The sequence below is a fragment of the Spermophilus citellus genome (assembly GCF_964194105.1).
Source record: "Spermophilus citellus genome assembly, chromosome: 18".
In the NCBI taxonomy this organism is placed as follows: domain Eukaryota; kingdom Metazoa; phylum Chordata; class Mammalia; order Rodentia; family Sciuridae; genus Spermophilus; species Spermophilus citellus.
In genome coordinates this window covers 14,141,708-14,162,160 of record NC_138200.1, presented here as the reverse complement: position 1 = coordinate 14,162,160, position 20,453 = coordinate 14,141,708, and the positions used below count along the sequence as shown (strand labels likewise).

Here is a 20,453-nt window from a genome sequence, read left to right as displayed (position 1 = left end):
GTTCCAGGAGGTAGGGATGAAAATAATGAAAAAAATGTCATTACCACCCCTTCAATGTGATCATCATTTCTGTATTGTTCATTCTAGGGACCGTGCTAAGCACTTGACATTTAATTCACACAGCAACCCATAAATTAGGTCCTATTTATTATTCCATTTTACCAATGAGATAACCTATAGGTGAAGTCATATACTCAAAGTCACACGTATTGTGTGGGATTGGAGTCATAGTTCAGAGCCGCACAGTCTTTTGATGTTGTTGTTGCTGTAGATGGACAGAATACCTTTATTTTATTTATTTTTATGTGGTACTAAGGATCGAACCCAGTGCCTCACACGTGCTAGACCCAGATCCACACAATCTTGCTTCAGTTCAGAAAGAAAAAGACAAATTTTTCACTTTTATGGAGCTTACATTGTAATAAGGGGGACATATGATAAATACATAAATAGACAAGACATGCGTAGGAAAAGATAACTCTAGGCAGAGGAGAAATATTTTTTGGGGGGAGTACTGGGGATTGAACTCAGGGGCCCTGGACAACGGAGCCACATCTGCAGTCCTATATTTCGTATTTTACTTAGAGATGGGGTCTTGCTAGGTTGCTTAGTGCTTCACCATTGTTGAGACTGGCTCTGAACCCTGTATCTTCCTGCCTTAGCCTCCCAAGCCGCTGGGATTACAAGCCTGCACCACTGCACCCAGCTGGCAGAGGAGAATTTCAAAAAGCTTTGCAGAAAAGAATAAATTACTACAAATCAGTAACAGAAATATACATATAAAATATCAGGTTGGTGTTGCGATTTTAGACATGGTAGTCAGAAAAGTGCTGGCTGAGAAGCTGATGCTGAATGACAGAAGAGGAAGGGAAAGACAGGCGCAGTGGCGCACGACGGTGCTTCCAGCAACTCAGGAGGCTGAGGCAGGAGGATGGAGAGATTGAGGGCAACTTCAGCAATTTAGACCCTGTCTCAAAATTAAAAAGTAAAAAAGGGCTGGGGAGAAAGTTCAATGGTCAAGTGCCCCTGGGTTCAGTCTCCAGTTCCAGAAAAAAGAAAGCAAGAAAAACAAAACAGGAAACCATGAAGGGAGAAGGCATTCTGGGCAGGGGGCGAAACAGATGCGAAGGCTCTGAGGAGGGAACCGCTTGGCATGTTGGAAGTACCAAAGGAAGAGCAGCGTGGCTAGGGAGGAGAGGCAAGGGGGAGGCAGGGAGGAAACGTGGTCAAGGGGGGGTGATTTGTGGTAGTGATTTGGGTTTTAGTCGTTTGGAGACAGGGAGCCATTGGAGAGTTTTATCAAGGGGAAATGCGTAATCCGATTTAGAAACATCCCCCTGGGTTGGAGGTGGTCATCCAAGTTGGTGGCCAAGAGCCCAGAGAAGAGACTAGATCTAGACCAGGGTGGGGTATAGGGAAGTAAAGGGGGGCAGGAGGGGAGGACACTTGGAAGATGGAGTGGAGAGGCCATAGGGAAGGGAAGGGGAGAGGTGTCCAGGACCCCATGGCCTGCTAGATGCTCTGGCCTGGGGACCAGGGAATGGTAAGGCTGCACTGGGACAGGACAGGAAGGAGGAGCAGGTTTGGGGAAGATACCAAGGCCCGTCTGGGACACGGTAGTTGTGGATCTCAGAATTCCCGGGGGGGGGGGGGGGAGGGATTCCATCGGGCAGTGGTATCCTGGGATGGAACTCAGAGGACAGGCAGGGGCTGGAGGTGGGTATGGATGTCCGTGCAGAATGGGGGAAATGAGACTGGGGGCAGGTCACAGCTGGTGGCTACAGCCCTGCAGCAGGTCTGGAATCCAGGCATCTTGAATCCCACCTGAGGCTCTAGAACCTGCTCTAGATTCTCTGCCACTAGTGCTTTACCCAACAGCGGCGGAGTGGGATGCCGCAGCAAATAGAATAGATAAACGTGGCCTCTGACTGTCCCTGAGCTTTCACCTGACCTCAGTGGGAGGTGGTAAACCTCCTGAGTAAATGAAATGCGGGGGGGGGGGTGGAGGTAACTGAGCCGGCAAGGAAGATGCAGGATCTGGATGTGTGTTGAGATTTAAAACTAAGTGGCCAGCAAAGGCCTCCGTGAGCCGGTGATATTTTAGTAAAGACCTGAGGGGGAGCTGGGCACGGGGGGTGCAAGCTTGGGAGGCTGAGGGAGGAGGATCCCAAGTTCAACGGCAGCCTCAGCAACTCAGTGAGACCCTATCTCTGAATAAAATATGAAAAAGGGTTGGGGATGAGGCTCATTGGTTAAGTGCCCCTGGGTACAATCCCCAGTACCAAAGATTGGGGGTGGGGGTAGGGGAAGACTTGAGGGAGAGGAAGAGCCAGGTGTGAAGCCTATAATCCCAGTCACTCAGGAAAGCTGAGACAAAAGGATTGGTAGTTCAAGGGCAGCTTGGGAAACTTGGTGAAACTCTATATCAAAATAAAATAAAAGAGTGGGGATGTAGCTCGGTGGTAGAGTTCTTGCCTACCATGTGCAAGGTCTTGAGGTCAAATCCCAGCACTGAAAAACCAACAACAAAAAAACAAAACAAAACAAAACAAAAAACCCTTAAGAACTAATAAATAAATAAATATTTAAAAAAAAATAAAAAAATAAAAAAAAACCCTTAAAGTACAAACAAAAGACCTGAGATGGACGTGGGGACACACACCTGTAATTCCAGATGCTTAGGAGGCTGAGGCAGGAGGATCAAGAGTTCAAAGCCAGCCTCAGCCACTTAGCCAGGCTGTAAGCAACCTAGGGAGATCCTGTCTAAAAATAAAAAAATAGGGGCTGGGGCTGGGGTTGTGGCTCAGGGGTAGAGCACTCACCTAGCACAGGTGAGGCCCTGGGTTTCATCCTCAGCACAACATATAAATTAATAAATAAAATAAAGGTATAGTGTCCAACTACAACTAAAAAAAAAATATTTAAAAAAATAAAAAGTGCTGTGGATGTGGCTCCGTGGATAAGCACCCCTGGTGCCTCAAACAAACCAAAAAACCTGAAGGAGGAGTGAGCCGTGCAGGGATTTGTGGATTTTGGGGGAAAGGATGTTCCAGGCAGAGGGAGGAGCAGTGTGCAGACACCGAGGTTGGAGACCTGGTGAGCTGGCGAGGAGGCCAGTGGGCTGTGGGGTGGAGGGACTGTGGAGGACGGGCCCCAGCCCGAGCAGGGAGAGGTCAGGAGGGCCTTCCCTTTCCCCTGAGTGGAAGGTGCTTTGTGGAAGGCTTTGAGGGGAGAAACTGTGGCCCAGGGCCAGGGAGATTAGGATGAAGGCCACCACACTAGCTCAGGTGGGACAGAGTGGCAGCTTGGATCAGGACAGTGGCCCGGATACTCAGTTCGGAAGCTTCCCTGGATATGGAGACCTGAGCCCCCGCCCCCAGTTGTGTCTCTCCTGGCTCACTCCAGAGCTCACACTCCTGAACCCCCACCTCGTCCCCGCCCCCCTTGTCACCTGCCACTCTCCCTGATAGCAACATGGCCGGGGATCAGGCGGTCTCCAGCCCTGCAGGCCCTAGGAGCCATTTCTTTGTGTCCTTCCAGATTCAGGTCATCAAAATTGAGACCGAGGACAACAGAGAGACGCGCTCGGCCAAGGACGCTCTGCTCCTGTGGTGCCAGATGAAGACGGCTGGGTGAGCCCCTCCTCAGGGTCAGGCGGGCCTCTGGGGTTCCTTTCAGACAAGAGCTTGAGGTGGAAGCGATGACCTGAGTGTCAAAACTGACAATGAAACTGGTGAACTGGTAGAAAAGCCTGACCGCTTCTCTGAGCTGGTCAAACAGCCGAAGGTCAGGTTCAAGTGTGGAACTCCCAGGCTCCTTAGAGAGCCGTGCAGGAAACTGGGGGGCTGAGGGCTGGGGACAGGCCCAGGGGTAAAGCGCTTGTCCGGCCTGCATGAGGCCCTGGGTTCAAATCCACAAGCACGCGCGCGCACACACACACACACACACACACATTTACACACCCACAAGTGGGGGGGCTGTCCCTGACCTCTGCCTTCTCTCTCTTTCCCCTTCTCATCCGGCCCCTCTGGAGATTTCACGGTCACCTGCATAGCGCCCCTGCCCTGTGTGCAAGCCCTGGCCACCAGACCCCTGAAAACAGCCACCCCTCCATCTGGGAGGGCACTGCCAGGCTCATGCAGCCTGGGCAGCCATGTTCAGGGTCCTGGGAGATGGTGGGGATGGGCACAGGCTCTAGTGGGCATGTTCCCTTAGGTCCCGGCCTTCTGTCCTACCGGATGGACAGTGGCCTGAAACTCAGGTGCCTTCTGGAGAGGAAGGCCGCCAGGCAGGGTGGGTGGAGCTGCGCTTTGTTCGGCTGTCATCCCATCCCTCTATGATGCCCTTTGTTCCCCCACGAGTCCCCCCTTTGCTCCCTGTTCCCCCTGTTCCCCCCACCCCCCTCTCCCCCTCCCTCCCTCTCTCCCTCTTCCCTCTCCCCCTCCCTCCCTTCTCTCCCTCTTCCCTCTCTCCTTACCTCCCTTTGCCTCCTTTTCTCTGCCCTCCTATCTGCTCCTCTTCCCATCCATCTCGCCTGTCCTTCCTGTCTGTCTGTGTGTCCATCCATCCGTCTTTCCACATCCTCGCTCCCTCTCTCCTGGCTCTTTCCCTCTCTGCCAGTTACCCCGAGGTAAACATCCAGAATTTCACCACCAGCTGGCGGGACGGCTTGGCCTTCAATGCCCTCATTCATCGGCACAGGTACCAGCTGGCCTGGGGCAGAACGGCCCCGCCCTGCACCCTACCCCGTGTCCCCACAACTGCTGTGCACAACTGCACACACAGAGGGCTCATTCCTCCACCTCTCGACATGCATACACACTTACTTCCTTTTATGTACGTGTCTTTCACATTTTCACACAGGTATACACACACACACACACACACACACACACACACACACTCCTGCTAGGCCACATACCCTATCAACATGTGTGCTGTTGCACAGAATGTGCACACAAATGTAGTTGCTGAAGCACACACACAAGCAGCCAGAACCTACTGCTTAGATGTCCCATAGTGGGGAGCTCATGATGTTGTGGTCTGTCCATTCTGGTGTTTATGCAGTGCCTTCCCCATCAGAAAGTCCCTCCTCAAGTGGTACATATACACAATGGAACATTACTCAGCCATAAAAAAAAGAATGAAGTTATGGCATTTGCCAGTAAATGGATGGAACTGGGAAATATCATGTTATGTGAAATAAGCCAATCCCCCAAAACCAAAGGCCAAATGTTTTCTCTGTTATGTGGATGCTAACACACAATAAGGGTGGTGTGGTAAGGAAGAATAGAGGTACTTTGGATTAGCAAAGGAGAATGAAGGGAAGGGAGGGGGATGGGATAGGAAACATAGTAGAATGGATTGGCTGTTACTCTCCTGTGTGCATATATGATTCCACGACCAATGTAACTCTCCATTATGTCAAATACATTCTACTGCCAGTATCACTAATAAGGACAAATATAAAATATTTAAAAAATGAAGCTCCTCCTCGAGGGGAGTGCCAGATCCCCCTTCCTGGTTCTTGCACACTCACATATTCATACCTCAGGGCTCGGCCCAAACTGACTGAGGGTCAGGCACCCAAAAAATTACCCCATGTCACGATCATCTCCATGACAGATTGGGGAAACTGAGGCCATAGGCTGGGAGGAGCTTGCTCGTGTGTAGCAGAAGCCAGTGCTCACCTTCTCCTGCTGGGACCACATGTTCCCTCAAACCCTCGTCTCTCACGTGGACACATACTCATCTGCATGGGGAGGCCCTCACTGCCCCCAAGGAAACTCACAAGCTGTGACCTGGGTCATGCTAACAACATTTACCCAGCGCTGTCTGTATACCAGGCATTGTTCTAGTGCTCTTCACCAAGTCATTGAGCAGTTAAAGACCCTACAAGGTCTTTGCTCTTATTATTATCATTGGGGGGTAGGTACTGGGGATTGAACTCAGGGGCACTCAGCCACTGAGCTACCTCCCAGCTCTGTTTTGTATTTTATTTAAAGACAGGGTCTCACTGAGTTGCTTAGTGCCTCACTATTGCTGAGACTGGTTTTGAACTCATGATCCTCCTGCCTCAGCCTCCCAGTCGATGGGATTACAGGCAAGTGCCACCACACCTGGTTGGCCTCTGCTATTATTATTCATATTTTGCAAATGAGAAAACCAAGACACAGGGAAATGAGGCACATGCCCAGGTGACAGTGAAGATGTGACCAAACTGGGGCTCAAATACCAACAGGCTGGCTCCAGACCTCACCCTTGTAATCACCACACAATAGTGTATATTAACATATGTAGGTAGGCGTGTGTTCGGCACATGTACATGGCCATCACGTGACCCACTCAGGGCTGAAGGCATTTGCATTGTTGGGTAGTTTCACGCACAGGCAGGTGCCATGTGGGCTCAGTCCATTCCAAGAGCACAAGGGCTGACCCACCACACACCTGTGCACATAGGCCAGCTCACTCATGTCCAGTGACGAATGCAAACACACACACACACACACACACACACAGGAAGTGCTGCACAGTTCTGTCCCAGCACGCACAGCTTTGCCCTTTGCTGGTGTCCCCACTCCCACCCCTCACCCACGGTGGATCAGATGAGGATACTCTTCACTTGCTTGCCCACTGGCCCTGGAGGCCCCCTGCTGCCTGCCCGCTCTGTGTCCCTGCCCAGGCCTGACCTTGTGGACTTCGGCAAACTCACCAAATCCAACGCCAACTACAACCTGCAGAGAGCCTTCCGCACAGCTGAGCAGCACCTGGGGCTGGCGCGTCTGCTGGACCCCGAAGGTGAGTCCTGCATGACCCCAGCCCAGGCTGCTGCTTTGGAGGACGCCCAACTCCATGGCTACCCTCATCCCAAGTCCTAAGGCCATTCCAAATCCACCGCCTTCCCCAAGCCTTCCCCTTCCTCACCTCCAGCCTCTCCCCCTTCTCATACCCACACCTCTCCCTCTCTCTGTCCTCAACCCCAGCCCCATCCCATCCCATCCCAACTAACTCCTCTTCTCCCCATCACCAGTTTTCTACCCAACCTCATCCTCAACCATCTCCCCCAGACCCGACCCCCCTTTTTCCCCATCCCAGTTCCAAACCCAACACCATCTCTGATCCAACCCAAGCCTCCGACCCCATTGTCAAAATTGTCCCCATCCTCCAGCACATCTTCAAATTCCAACTCCATTCCTACTCCCCTATCCAGTGCCTATCTAGTCTGATCCACAGCTCGACTTCTTCCCCAATCTCCGTCTCTTCTCATCCCTTCCCTGACTTCAGCCTCACTCCGAATCTGTGGTCACTCCCAACACCAACCCTGGCTCCGAGGTAATGGCCGCACCCTTTTTCTGAGCATCGACTGTGTGCCGAGCACAGGCTGGGGATGTTATCAGAACTGTTCCCTTTCGTCCTCTTGCTGCCTGGCTCGGAGAATTGAACACAGAGAGAAGTCAAGTCACTTTCCCTACGTCACATTGAGAAGTAGTGATCAGGGCTTGATGACCCCAGAATGCACGGTCTCAGTGGGTCCTCTACCCTGCCTCTGAGAGCTGCACTCTGTGCTCAGAGCCTGGCACATTGGGCAGATACAAACACCGAGCAACAGAGATCCCAAGGTCACACACCTAGAAAAAGTCATTATCATGCCCCCCCGCCCCCCTAGATGTGAACATGGAGGCTCCCGATGAGAAGTCTATCATCACCTATGTGGTCTCTTTCTACCACTACTTCTCCAAGATGAAGGCCCTGGCTGTGGAGGGGAAGCGGATTGGGAAGGTATGAGAAGTCAAGGGGTGGGGTAGGTGGGACCCCCAGCTGGGGGAACATGTGGGATGAGGCTGACGGAGACTCCTTTGCCGGGTCAGGTTCTGGACCAGGTGCTGGAGGTGGGGAAGATCATAGAGCGCTATGAGGAGCTGGCGGCTGAGCTGCTGGCTTGGATCCACCGCACCGTGGGCCTCATCAGCAACCAGAAGTTTGCCAACTCGCTGAGTGGGGTGCAGCAGCAGCTGCAGGCTTTCACGGCCTATTGCACCCTGGAGAAACCCGTCAAGTGAGACCCAGCACAGAATGGGGGTGGCGGCTAGAAGGCTCAGGACAAGGCCACTGAGCTCATGCCCCTTCAGGTTTCAGGAAAAGGGGAACTTGGAGGTACTGCTCTTCAGCATCCAGAGCAAACTGCGTGCCTGCAACCGTTGCCTTTTTGTGCCTCGGGAGGGCTGTGGCATCTGGGATATCGACAAGGTGAGGTTGTGGATGTAGGAGAGAATCAAGATTGCTTTGTATAGTTGTATATGTTGTGCACTACTCAAGGGAGGCATAACATTGTAGATAATATGGATGGTCTATTATTCTGACAATTTTCCATGAGGAAGCAACATATTTTTCATAAAGTTGCCATAGATATACTTGAATGGTCTCAGTCAGAGAAGGAGGCCCATTAAACTGGGGGGAGTTGTTGAAATATGACTGCCTGCCTCCTCTTGTCTCCTCTAGGCATGGGGCCAACTGGAGAAGGCAGAGCATGAGCGGGAGGCTGCCCTACGGGCTGAGCTGATCCGGCAGGAAAAGCTGGAACTCCTGGCTCAGAGGTTCGACCACAAGGTGGCCATGAGGGAGAGCTGGCTGAATGAGAACCAGCGCCTGGTCTCTCAGGTACAGGTATAGGGCTTGGCTCCGGGGGAAAGGGAGGGAGGATGGGCTGATGTCTCTGTGACTAGAAAGGGAGACTTGATCTCCTAAGCAACAGGGAAGGGCTGGTTCAGTCTCTTAGGTGACAAATGAGGGCAGGCAGGGAATCCTGAGTGAATGATGGGTAAAGGGAGGGAATCTGATCTCCAAGATAACAGGAGAGTGAGGCTGGTCTCCAGGGTAACTAGAGGGGGCAGAATTTATCTCTTTGGAAATAGGGGAAGTGTTTAACTCAGCTCAGAAGTGAGAAGGGAGGTTGTATCTGTTGCCCAGGGTAACTAAGGAGGGTAGAACTGGTTTCCTAAGTAACAGAATAGCGTAGACCTGGTCCCCAGTCTCCAGAACAATGGAAACATGGGGTCTGTTTCCTGGGTAACAAGTTGGGGTTAGAAATGTAACAGGGAAGGGTGGGATGGGTCTCCGGGGCAAATGGAAAGGTAGGCTGGTGTCTAGAGTAAGAGGGGAGGATAGGACTGATCTCCAAGGTAGAAGGGGAAGTGGCACTGAGTTTGGGGGTAACTGGAGAGGGTTTGGCTGTTTCTCTGGGTGACAGAGAAAGGTGGGACTGGTCTCCAGGGTAACTGGGAAAGGTTGGCTGGTCTCTAGGGTAATGAGGCAGGCAGACCTGGTCCCTCTAGAGCAATGAAGGGGAGAGGTTCCAGGGTCTCTCAGGGTCAAGGTAACAGGTGGCCTGCTGAGGCAGCACAGGTGAGAGTCTGGCCTACACTGCCCCAGGACAACTTTGGGTATGAGTTGCCAGCAGTGGAGGCAGCCATGAAGAAGCACGAAGCGATTGAGGCGGACATTGCAGCCTACGAGGAGCGGGTGCAGGGTGTGGCAGAACTGGCCCAGGCGTTGGCAGCTGAAGGCTACTATGATGCCCGGCGGGTGGCAGCCCAGCGTGACAGCGTCCTGCGTCAGTGGGCCCTGCTGACTGGGCTGGTAGGTGCCCGGCGGACCCGACTGGAGCAGAACCTGGCCCTGCAGAAGGTCTTCCAGGAGATGGTCTACATGGTGGACTGGATGGAGGAGATGCAGGTGAGAGTGAGGGCCGGGCATGGGGATGGGTGCCAGGAGCACAGGAGGGGTGTAGACCCTGAAAGGATTGGCAGAGAGGTCGAGATGGAGGGGGAGAGGGAAAGCCAGGAAAGGAAGAAGAGAGAAGAGATACAGAAATGGAGAAATCCAGGAATGGGGACAGATTAATCCAAAGGGAAATAGTGACCGTTTGGGAGACAGAAAAAGAGGGAAGCAGAGAGAGATAAAGACGAAATGACAAAGATAAAGACACGGGAGTGGAGACGGAGTGGGAGACCGAGCAGAGAGAGACGGAGAGACGGAGAGAGGAAGGCAGAGACAGGACACTGGGACAGAGATGGAGCCCAGAAATGTGGAGATGAAATGAAATGAAATGAAAGCTTTGAGAAAGAGAGTGAGGCAGACAGGGGACAGCAGCCACAGGGAGCACGAGACAGAGATCAGAGTTCCAGACAGCGGGTCAGGCAGCAGAGGGCTGGCGGTGGTGCGGGGACAGGGCCATTCAGAAGTGTGTGTGTGACACTGCCCTCACTTGCAGGCTCAGCTGCTGTCCCGGGAGTGTGGGCAGCACCTGGTGGAGGCGGACGACCTGTTGCAGAAGCACGGCCTGCTGGAGGGGGACATCGCTGCCCAGAGCGAGAGGGTGGAGGCTCTCAATGCTGCAGCCCTGCGTTTCTCCCAGCTGCAGGGTGAGTCTGGGGATGGGGACGGGATGGAGACTCACAGGATGGTGCGAACAGAGGCAGTGATGACTTCTGAAAGGCGGAAACAAGGAGTGAGTGAGCATCTGAATGGAGGTGAGGGCCACACACCATTAGGAAAATCTAGCAAAAGGTCCAAGGAAAGCTTTGGCCCACTGAATTCTATCCCCATTGCTCAGCCAGTCATCATGGTATCAGTCCCCTCAAAGACTTGGCCTGAGAAAGAAGATGCAGGGTATGGATGCTGATGGGCAAAACCAGGACTGGCTCTAGAAGGTTCCCAGTTGGGTCTTTGCATCGACCACGGGGAACCCTGGGACATCTCATTAAGAGAGTGCTACAGGGGCTTGTTGGTAGGCTCTGGGCTTGGGTTAGGTGACTTGAAGGTGACTCAATGCAGTGTGTTTTGCTGTGAACTGGAAGCTGTCAGGACATGGGGGAATCAAGTGGTCCAGATCTTAATCATTTTGTCTGAAACGTGGGAGGAACAGAAGGAGAGTGCACCTGATTGGCGGTTGTTATTCGCCTCAGTGGGGCAAAGGAGATACGTGGTCACTTTTGTGGTTTGCTCTGACTTGGGTTTTGTCTGTGGCCAGGTATGACTGTGGCGTGGGCTTGATTTTGTCCCAATCCCTGCCATCACAGATGGCCTTATCTGATGGTGATCTACGGAGATTCCTGGTACTCATTAGCGGCTGTGGGGGCTGAGGGTTTCTAACCCATCTGGGGCCATGTCACATCCTAAGAACAAACGTTGAGGTTTCCTTCCAAGCCCAGGAGAGGATCTCCCCATTTTGGCTTAGCCCCCACTCACCTGCATCACACCCACAGGGGAGGCTATTGTGACCTTCTTTGTCTGAAGGATGTTTGTCCCAGGAGGCTCCTTCTGACATTCTCCTTTTGGAATTTCAAGTAGCATTGAGAAGGCAGCAGGGTGGAGCACGTGCTGTCCCCGTGCCTGGAGGCAGCCCTGCCTGATTTGTGGTCCAGAGTGTGATCTCTGATTGGCCACTTGTTACCTGGTCATCAGCAAGCTGTTTCTCTTCCTTGAGCCTCAGTTTCCCTTTCTATAAAATGGAATCAGCGAGGATACTGGTCTCTTAGGACGGCTGTGAGGATCAAGTGACTGCGTATCAGAGTAAGGGCTGGATACATGGAAGGGATGTTGCTTTAACTGTTGTTCAGTCAGATGCCGTGACATTTGCAAACATCAGTGAATGTCCATAACTACAGAAATGCTGCATTCCATCTAGGGCACTGTCTCCCACACTGTTTTGACTCTGTAATGCACCTCCCTTATTATCCAGAGTTCACACATGTGCGCATGTGCTTGTGTGCACACAGATGCACACACTGATACAAAAGTTTTATAAAACAATACAGAACTAGCTGAGCATGGTGGCACACACCTGTAATCCCAGCAATTCAGAGACAGAGGCAGAAGGATCACAAATTCAAAGCCAGTCTCAACAACTTAGAGAGACTCTGTCTCAAAATTCAAAAAAATAAAATAAAGAGGATGTAGCTCGGTGATAAAGTACTCCTGGGTTCAATCCCCAGTGCCAATAATATTAATAATAATTATCATTTTTATTATTCAACACTTCTACTTACCTTATGTGTTGAATCCTGATTTTGTTTATTTGTTCTATTCTAATCCACTAAAGAAAGGTTGGTTATGACTCATTATATAAACTTCAGAGTTGTCTAGTTACAAACCAGAGATCCAAGAGGAAGAATTTTTTTCTGAAATATTCCAGAAAAAAAGGAAAGTTGAGGTCATCACTGGGGTTAGTAGATAAGGCAACAGAGACTTAGAGAGAGAACCCAGAAACATGGCTTAAGAGCAAGAAAGTTTCCTTTGGCCCAGCTCCGATGGAAACACAATTTACTCTCTAATATAAAAATCTGAGATGCTCAGAATCCACCCATCATTCAGCCATATGTCACCCTTTGACTAGGCTGCAACTGGGCTCCAACCTGTGATGGACAGTGGTGGGAATGACCCAAGAAAGCTCCCAATCAGTGGGAGGGACCAAGTAGTCAGGCTGGGATGGGGGGAGCAGAGAAGACTGAAGGTTCAGAGGACGTGCTTGCGCCAACCGTGGGGTTTCAAGAAAGTCACCTGAAGGAGGGGAGGCGTGACATGGTCATTGAGGAAATCACGCCAAGGGCAGGTTAGGTAGCCCCCACCGCACCACCTTCCCTTAGGCTGGTGCTCAACTTGGAACCCTCCCCTTCTCCTGGCCCAGGCTACCAACCCTGCGACCCGCAGGTCATCTGCAACCGCGTGAACCACGTGCACGGCTGTCTGGCGGAGCTGCAGGAGCAGGCGTCGCGGCGTCGCGCGGAGCTGGAGGCCTCGCGGAGCCTGTGGGCGCTGCTGCAGGAGCTGGAGGAGGCAGAGAGCTGGGCCCGGGACAAGGAGCGCCTCCTGGAGGCCGCGGGCGGCGGCGGCGGCGGGGCAGGCGCGGCGGGTGGTGCGCACGACCTGTCCAGCACCGCGCGCCTTCTGGCGCAGCACAAGATCTTGCAGGGCGAGCTAGGCGGGCGGCGGGCGCTGCTGCAGCAGGCCCTGCGGCGTGGCGAGGAGCTGGCTGCGGCCGGCGGCTCCGTGGGCCCGGGCGCAGAGACCGTGCAGCTGGCGGGTCTGGCGGAGCGCGCGGCGAGCGCACGGCGCCGCTGGCAGCGGCTGGAGGAGGCGGCGGCGCGGCGCGAGAGGCGGCTGCAGGAGGCGCGGGCCCTGCATCAGTTTGGCGCCGATCTTGACGCACTGCTGGACTGGCTCCGCGACGCTTACCGCCTGGCAGCCGCCGGCGACTTTGGTCACGACGAAGCGTCCAGTCGCCGCCTGGCACGCCAGCACCGCGCTCTCACCGGGGAGGTGGAGGCGCATCGCGGGCCGGTGGGCGGCCTGCGGCGCCAGCTGGCGACACTGGGGGGCGCCAGCGGGGCCGGACCTCTGGTGGTGGCACTACAAGTGCGTGTGGTAGAGGCCGAGCAGTTGTTCGCCGAGGTGACCGAGGTGGCCGCACTGCGGCGCCAGTGGCTGCGGGACGCGCTCGCCGTGTACCGAATGTTCGGGGAGGTGCACGCGTGTGAGCTGTGGATCGGTGAGAAGGAGCAGTGGTTACTCGCCATGCGTGTGCCCGACTCGCTGGACGACGTGGAGGTGGTACAGCACCGGTGAGCACGCGCTTGTGACACTTCCGGGTTCCTGTCCCCGATGGGACCTCCCTGGGGTCCACAGTGAACACATTCTCTCAGGTGGAACCAGAGGTTCCAACCTCAGCTTCACCCTTAACCAGCCTTTTGACAGTTCTGCAACTCACCCAACCTCTCTGAGCCTGTTCGTCCATTTGTAAAATGGTGTTGAGGATAGTCCTATGTCACAGGCTCATGATGAACAGGAAGCACATACACACCTATGAAACACTTAGCCAGTGCCTGGGGGGCAGGGAACACCCACCCACAGCATTTGCTATTGTTACTATGAGGTTATATTCACCTGGCATGAAATTACCCACCTGAAGTCCTCCAGAGACACCCCACCTCAGCCTGCCCCTGGGACTCCCTTTGTCACTGCACAAATGCCATCTCTAGCTAATCAAATAGCTCCAACCTCTGTCACTTTTGCTTCTCTCACTTGCTTTACACTTCATCACAGCGGCGCCCGCCCGTCCCCCCCCCCCACATGTCACACTCTGATTTGTGCTGGCTGACTTAGTCACCAGCATTAAATTCATGGGTGAACGAGGCCTGTTCTCCCTCTGTCTCTCTCAGCCTCCTGTCCATCCTTCCACCCATGCATTCAGCAGGGGTGGACTGAGTGCCTGCTCCCGCCAGGTCTTGTGCTGGGCGTTGCTGGGAACACGGGCTGCCCCTTGCCCATACTGCATCCACAGCCGCCCAGCTGTTTTGAACATGTACGGTTTAAAAAGATCTCCCAAGCTGCCATGGGGAGGGGGTGTAGAGGGGGTGAAAGGAGTGTCTGGGAACCCAGAGAAACAACTGGGTTGGGGACTCAGATGGTAGGGACAGGCCTTGGCCACAGCAGGAGGCCAAGAGGACAAGCCATGGGCTGACAGGCTAGATTATTGTCCAAAACAAAGCCCAGGGGTCAGATCTGGGAGATAGTGGAACTGTTCCCTAGCTCAAGATTGTGGGGAGATGTTGTCACAGGTTGAGTCACAGTGGGTATGAGAGCCCCAGGGAGGTTTTTAAGGTTGGAGACAAGTTCACAAGGAAGGAGGTTGAGGCTGAGGGTGAGCTGTGGAGGTCATGGATTCAGGGGCTTGGGTAGAGACTGGGGAAGGGTGGAATGGCACCAGGAGGTGTAAGGGAAAGCCTGGGGACCCAGTACAGAGTGCTGAGGAATCTAATATTTAAGCAGCCTGTAGAAAAGGAGAAGCCAGCAAGGGAGTCTGAGAGGAGAGGCTGGAGAGCTAGGAGCACAACCAGGAGAAGGCAGTTTTGCACAAGCCAAGAGGTGGGCAGGTCCTCAGGGGCCAGGCCTCTGAGCACCTCCATCTTCCATCTGCAGATTCGAGAGCCTGGACCAGGAGATGAACAGTCTGATGGGCCGTGTCCTGGATGTGAACCACACGGTCCAGGAGCTAGTGGAAGGGGGTCACCCCAGCTCAGATGAGGTGCGCTCCTGCCAGGACCACCTCAACAGCAGGTAGGTGGGGCTGGGACTGGAAGTCCTTCCTGGTATCTCCTATCAGTCACTCAATCATAGAAATCAAAGATGTGTTATTTCAAACACCGGAGATGTTAATGGCTACCTGATAAATCAGCAAAATCTTGACCAAAAAAAAAGCAACACCCAATGCTAATGATGATGTGGTGAAATGAAGATATAATGCATTTCAGTTGACTGCTAACTGAGTTGTTCAGAAAGGATTTATTGCATATCCACTATTCACCAGGAGTTTTCCCAGGCACGTTAGATAAACTTGTTTTATCTCCCAGTATCCCAATTTCCATAGTAAGGCTTCAGAATTTAGAACTCTTTAAGAGTAGTAATGAGGTAATCATTTCTCCGGAAACACAACCGGCAATCCTCTCGGTGTGAATGTGGTTCATAGATGGAGACACAGATCTGAAGAGGGGAAATCAGCCCGGCATGGGGGTGCATGCCTGTGGTCCCAGCTCCTGGGGAAGCTGAGGCAAGAGGACAGCTTCATCCCAGAGGTTCTAGGCCCCTGAACAACAGAGTAAGATGCAGTCTCAAAACAAAGAAGAGGGAGAAGAAAATAAACCCAAAGAAGTGAAATCCTCACCAAAGACTACCAATCAATAAGTAGGAGTCAAACCCAATTCTGCTGAATCCAGAGCTGGGGTTCTTTATCACATGTATTCAGTCTTCCTAGAAACCCTATGGGATAGAAATTAGCCTGTGTAAATATGGCTCAGAGAGATGAAGATACTGGCCCAAGGTCATACAGCAAGTTAGGGCATGAAAGCTGAATTTGAAGTTGAATATGTTTGACTCCAGAGACTGCTTCCCCCCACCCCTGGTGCTGAGAATGGAACCCAAGGCCTTCCACATGCTAGGCAAGTGCTCTACCACTGAGGTAGGCCCCCGTCCCCCAAAGACTGCTCTTAACTGTTGCCTTGTATGATCCCAATATCAAGAAATTTAAAAACCTCTGTAGCTTTGACAGTCCCACAGCATCACGACCTAAAAAGACAACAGCAATACTAAACCACAGGTTTAATGAGATCTATATGCCAAGTGCTAGCCATATGCTCTCATTGAACATGAAATGAAGAGGACATTATTGTCTCCGTTTTTCAGATGAGAAAACTGAGGATCAGCGAGGGAAATTATTTACCCAAGGTCATGTGGCAAATCTGGCCAGAACAGAACTTGAACTCAAGTCCCTCTGATTGAGAGTCCTAATCTCTGCTCTTTTAATGTGACCATTCTAGAGAAGACAGACAGTTAAATAAACTAATTGAGGGTCCTGCTAAGTGACTGGTCTTGGCCTCCAACTTCCCATCCTCCTGCCTCAGCCTCCTGAGTAGTTGGGATTGCAGGCATACACCACCCTACCCAGCTAAAATACACAATACATAAATTTACTTGTGGTTTTCTGGTACTGGGAATGGAACCAGGGCCTGGGGCTTGCTAGGCAAGTGTTCTATTACTTTTCGCTTTAAATTATTTTGTATTTCTTTTTTTTTTAAGAGAGAGGGAGGGAGAGAGAGAGAATTTTAATATTTATTTTTAGTTATCGGCGGACACAACATCTTTGTTGGTATGTGGTGCTGAGGATCGAACCCGGGCTGCACGCATGCCAAGCGAGCGCGCTACCGCTTGAGCCACACCCCCAGCCCCAAATTATTTTGTATTTCACAAAAATATAGTGAAAAGAGTGGCACTGTTTTGTGCTTTTGCAAATCTCTTTAATGTCTGGCTTGAGAGAAAGAAGATCGGCTCTCAGGGCTGCTTCTGCATTCATCCTCTGACATGCGGCCTCTGGAAGACCGCACCAGAACACGGGGAGAAAAGAGAGTGAAGCGCCCTTAGCGTGGTGGTATAATTGTGGTGTAAGTGGAGACCCACCGTAGGACCCCTCTCGCATTACCCATTAAGAACAGCTGCTCTAAGCACATGTGCAGGGTGGGGTTCCATTTTACACTGGCAGAAACTGGGGCTCAGTGTGATGAAGCGACTTTCCAAGGTCGCACAATGGCTGGCCGGCCAGGAACTGGATTCCACCGAGGGTGGCTGGGTCCTCTGCGTCCAAGAGGAGTCCCTACCCTCCTCAAGTCGTCCTCTCTCCCCTGGGCAGGTGGAACCGCATCGTGGAGCTGGTGGAACAGCGCAAAGAGGAGATGAGCGCGGTACTGCTGGTGGAGAACCACGTGCTGGAGGTAGCCGAGGTGCGCGCCCAGGTGCGCGAGAAGCGGCGAGCCGTGGAGAGCGCACCCCGCGCTGGCGGCGCCCTGCAGTGGCGCCTCAGCGGCCTTGAGGCTGCTTTGCAAGCGCTCGAGCCGCGCCAGGCGGCCCTTCTGGAGGAGGCAGCCCTGCTGGCCGCGCGCTTCCCCGCACAGGCGACGCGGCTTCACCAGGGCGCGGAGGAGCTGGGAGCCGAGTGGGGCGCGCTGGCCAGCTCAGCTCAGGCCTGCGGCGAGGCGGTGGCGGCGGCCGGACGTTTACAGCGTTTCCTGCACGACCTGGACGCTTTCCTGGATTGGCTCGTGCGCGCCCAGGAGGCGGCGGGCGGCGGGGAGGGCCCCCTGCCCAGCAGCCTGGAAGAGGCGGACGCGCTGTTGGCGCGCCACGCGGCGCTCAAGGAGGAAGTGGACCAGCGCGAGGAGGACTATGCGCGCATTGTGGCAGCCAGCGAAGCGCTGCTGGCGGCAGACGGCGCCGAGCTCGGCCCAGGCCTGGCGCTCGACGAATGGCTGCCACACCTCGAACTTGGCTGGCACAAACTGCTCGGCTTGTGGGAGGCGCGCAGGGAGGCGCTGGTCCAGGCGCACGTCTACCAGCTCTTCCTGCGCGACCTACGCCAAGCGCTCGCTGTGCTGCGCAACCAGGTGCCCGCTGGCGGTGCTTCGGGTGGGGACCCAAGGCCTCGGGAGATTGTGGGGGCAGGAAATGCTTGGGAGGTGTGATTGCGGGGACCACTGGCCTCAAGGCTTATTCGAGATGGGTGGGAGTTGAGTGGAGCCATTTATCCGAAAGACTAGATTTTGGATCAACCAGTGTGAGTACGTGCGGCAAGTTAACAGAATTTGAGGTTCATGTTGAGTGGGCTGGCTTGGGGCTTATAGGAGGTGAGTTTGTGGGCGATTCCAAATGAGTAGTGCATTGGGGTATTTATTGGCATGGCTCCCTAGATTTGTGGATTATTTGGAAGGAAATAAGAGTATGAGGTTGGTAGATAATGGTTAAATAGGGTTCAAAAATGACCTGGGGTTGATACAAAGGACTTAAATTGTGGAGGTAGGTAGGAAGCTAAGAGGTTAGGAGAGTCAGTAACAGATTGTGGATTATATGGTTATGGGTGCCCAAGTTAGCAAGTTGTCCTCATTATTGGGAATGACAATGGTGGGTTCTCTGGAGAGAGTGACTAGCTTAAGGAACTAAGTGTTGTGGTTATCTGGGGACAGCTGTTCCAGTTTGGGGATCATTCTGGGAGGGGAAACCAGAATAATTCCCAAGCTAGATTGAGGATTTGGGCAATAGAACACCCAATTTTCAGATTGTCCAAAAGGAGATACCCCAATGTTTAGGGGTGATCTTTGGTGTTGGTTATCTTGGCAATGCTGACCCACGCAAGGGGGAGTATGATGAAGGTATTATGAAGGTAGCAGGGGGAATGCTAGACATCACTTGAATGGTGAGGTTATTAAATATGAAGCCCTTTCAGATTCACTCATCAGTCAGAGAACTAACCCCAGAGAGGGGAAGGATTTCCTTGAGGTCACACAGCTCAAAGATTCCCTGATGAACTGGGGATGTGGCTCAGTGATAAGATGCTTGCTAGCAAGCACAAGGCCCTGGGTTCCACCTTGAGCACCACCAAAAACAAACACACACACATAAGTCTCCCAAGTGTCCCCTCTGTGCCAGGCACGATCTTTGCACTGGACACAACTCAGGAAACAAATCATGGGGGGCTGGGGAGATAGCTCAGTTGGTAGAGTGCTTGCCTCACATGCACAAGGCTCTGGGTTCAATCCCCAGTACTACCAAAAATTTTAAAAAGAAGGAAACAAATCACAAAATCCCACCCTCATAGGGCTGACATTCAAGTGTGTGTGTGTGTGTGTGTGTGTGTGGACAGTAAGCAAGCAACGCCTACACATTACATGAGGTGAGAAATAAAGCAGGGTAAAGGAGCCCAGTGGGGTGTTGACAGTTTGGGCCGGGTGATGAGAGACCTGAAGAAAGGAAAGGAGGGACAGACGACCAGACAGAGGGACCAGCGTGAGCAAAGGCCCTGAGGTGGACCATGCCGGGCACGTTCCATACCAGCGCGGGGAAGGAGCAGAGTGGCGAGCCAGGCTGGCAGCCTCTCCGGTTCTGGAATGGAGGGGGCTGACTTGCGTACCCCTCCGCCTTCCCAGGAGGTGGCGCTGTCTGGTGTGGAGCTCCCGGGCACCGTGGAGTCGGTGGAGGAGGCGATAAAAAGGCACCGGGATTTTCTCACCACGATGGAGCTGAACCAGCAGAAGATGCAGGTGGCCGTGCAGGCGGCTGAGGGCCTGCTGAGGCAGGGCAACGCCTATGGGGAGCAGGCCCAGGAGGCTGTGGCCCGGCTGCTGGAGAAGTAGGTCCCCCAGGGGCATGGAAGGTGGGGTCTTGGCACCGGGGAGGGGTGAGGCAGACCAGGATCTATCTGCCTCCTTTCCATTACAGTTTTCTGCTTCTCTGCCCTTCTCTTATTTCTATTTAATTCCATATTGTCTTAGATTTCATTGAAGTGGTTGTTTTGTAACAAGGTAACAGGAAGTGGTAAACCGGAAAGATAGAGGATATACAATGCCAAGTTTCTCTCCAAAACTTGAAATCCCGACTTGAGGTTAAAATGTGAACTCATTAGCTGGGCACCAGGATGCATGCCTGTAATCCCAGCAACTTCACAAGTTTGAGGCCAGCGTCAGCAATTTAGGGAGACTCTGTCTCAAAATAAAACAGGGCTGGAGATGATGCTTAATGTAGAGCACCCCTGAATTCAACCCCAGTACTTCCTCCCTTGGAACCCCTTGACTCTCCAGATCCCATAACTAGAGACCACCTTAGTGTGTGTTCCCGCTTTCCAGATGGTAATTGGATGGTGATGTCCCTTGCCATGCTGGTTGTCAAATATTTTGACTGTGCTCCTGCCTTGGCCCCAGGCGCTCAGTTCTCTAGGAAGCACCCAGAGTGTTTCCATGTGTCTCTTTCACACTTCTCTTGCACCTAATTCTCTGCTTCTGTCACCACTGCCCTTTCTGTCCTTTCACTAATCAAGCAAATTCATTTATTGAGCATCTACTGTTCCCAGATGCTATTCT

General features: G+C 52.9%; 1 protein-coding gene across 1 annotated transcript in view; it reads left to right on the top strand.

The window, feature by feature from the left end:
• Positions 1-20,453, top strand: part of SPTBN4 (spectrin beta, non-erythrocytic 4) — a 74,464-nt gene that overhangs the window by 17,423 nt on the left and 36,588 nt on the right. Inside the window, exons 5-17 of the mRNA XM_081275457.1 lie at positions 3,541-3,632; positions 4,621-4,701; positions 6,683-6,798; positions 7,667-7,779; positions 7,869-8,056; positions 8,130-8,247; positions 8,500-8,658; positions 9,430-9,732; positions 10,271-10,421; positions 12,686-13,619; positions 14,977-15,114; positions 17,237-17,987; positions 19,524-19,726. Coding sequence (XP_081131583.1) covers positions 3,541-3,632; positions 4,621-4,701; positions 6,683-6,798; positions 7,667-7,779; positions 7,869-8,056; positions 8,130-8,247; positions 8,500-8,658; positions 9,430-9,732; positions 10,271-10,421; positions 12,686-13,619; positions 14,977-15,114; positions 17,237-17,987; positions 19,524-19,726 — 3,347 coding nt within the window. The remainder of the gene's footprint in view (positions 1-3,540; positions 3,633-4,620; positions 4,702-6,682; positions 6,799-7,666; positions 7,780-7,868; positions 8,057-8,129; positions 8,248-8,499; positions 8,659-9,429; positions 9,733-10,270; positions 10,422-12,685; positions 13,620-14,976; positions 15,115-17,236; positions 17,988-19,523; positions 19,727-20,453) is intronic.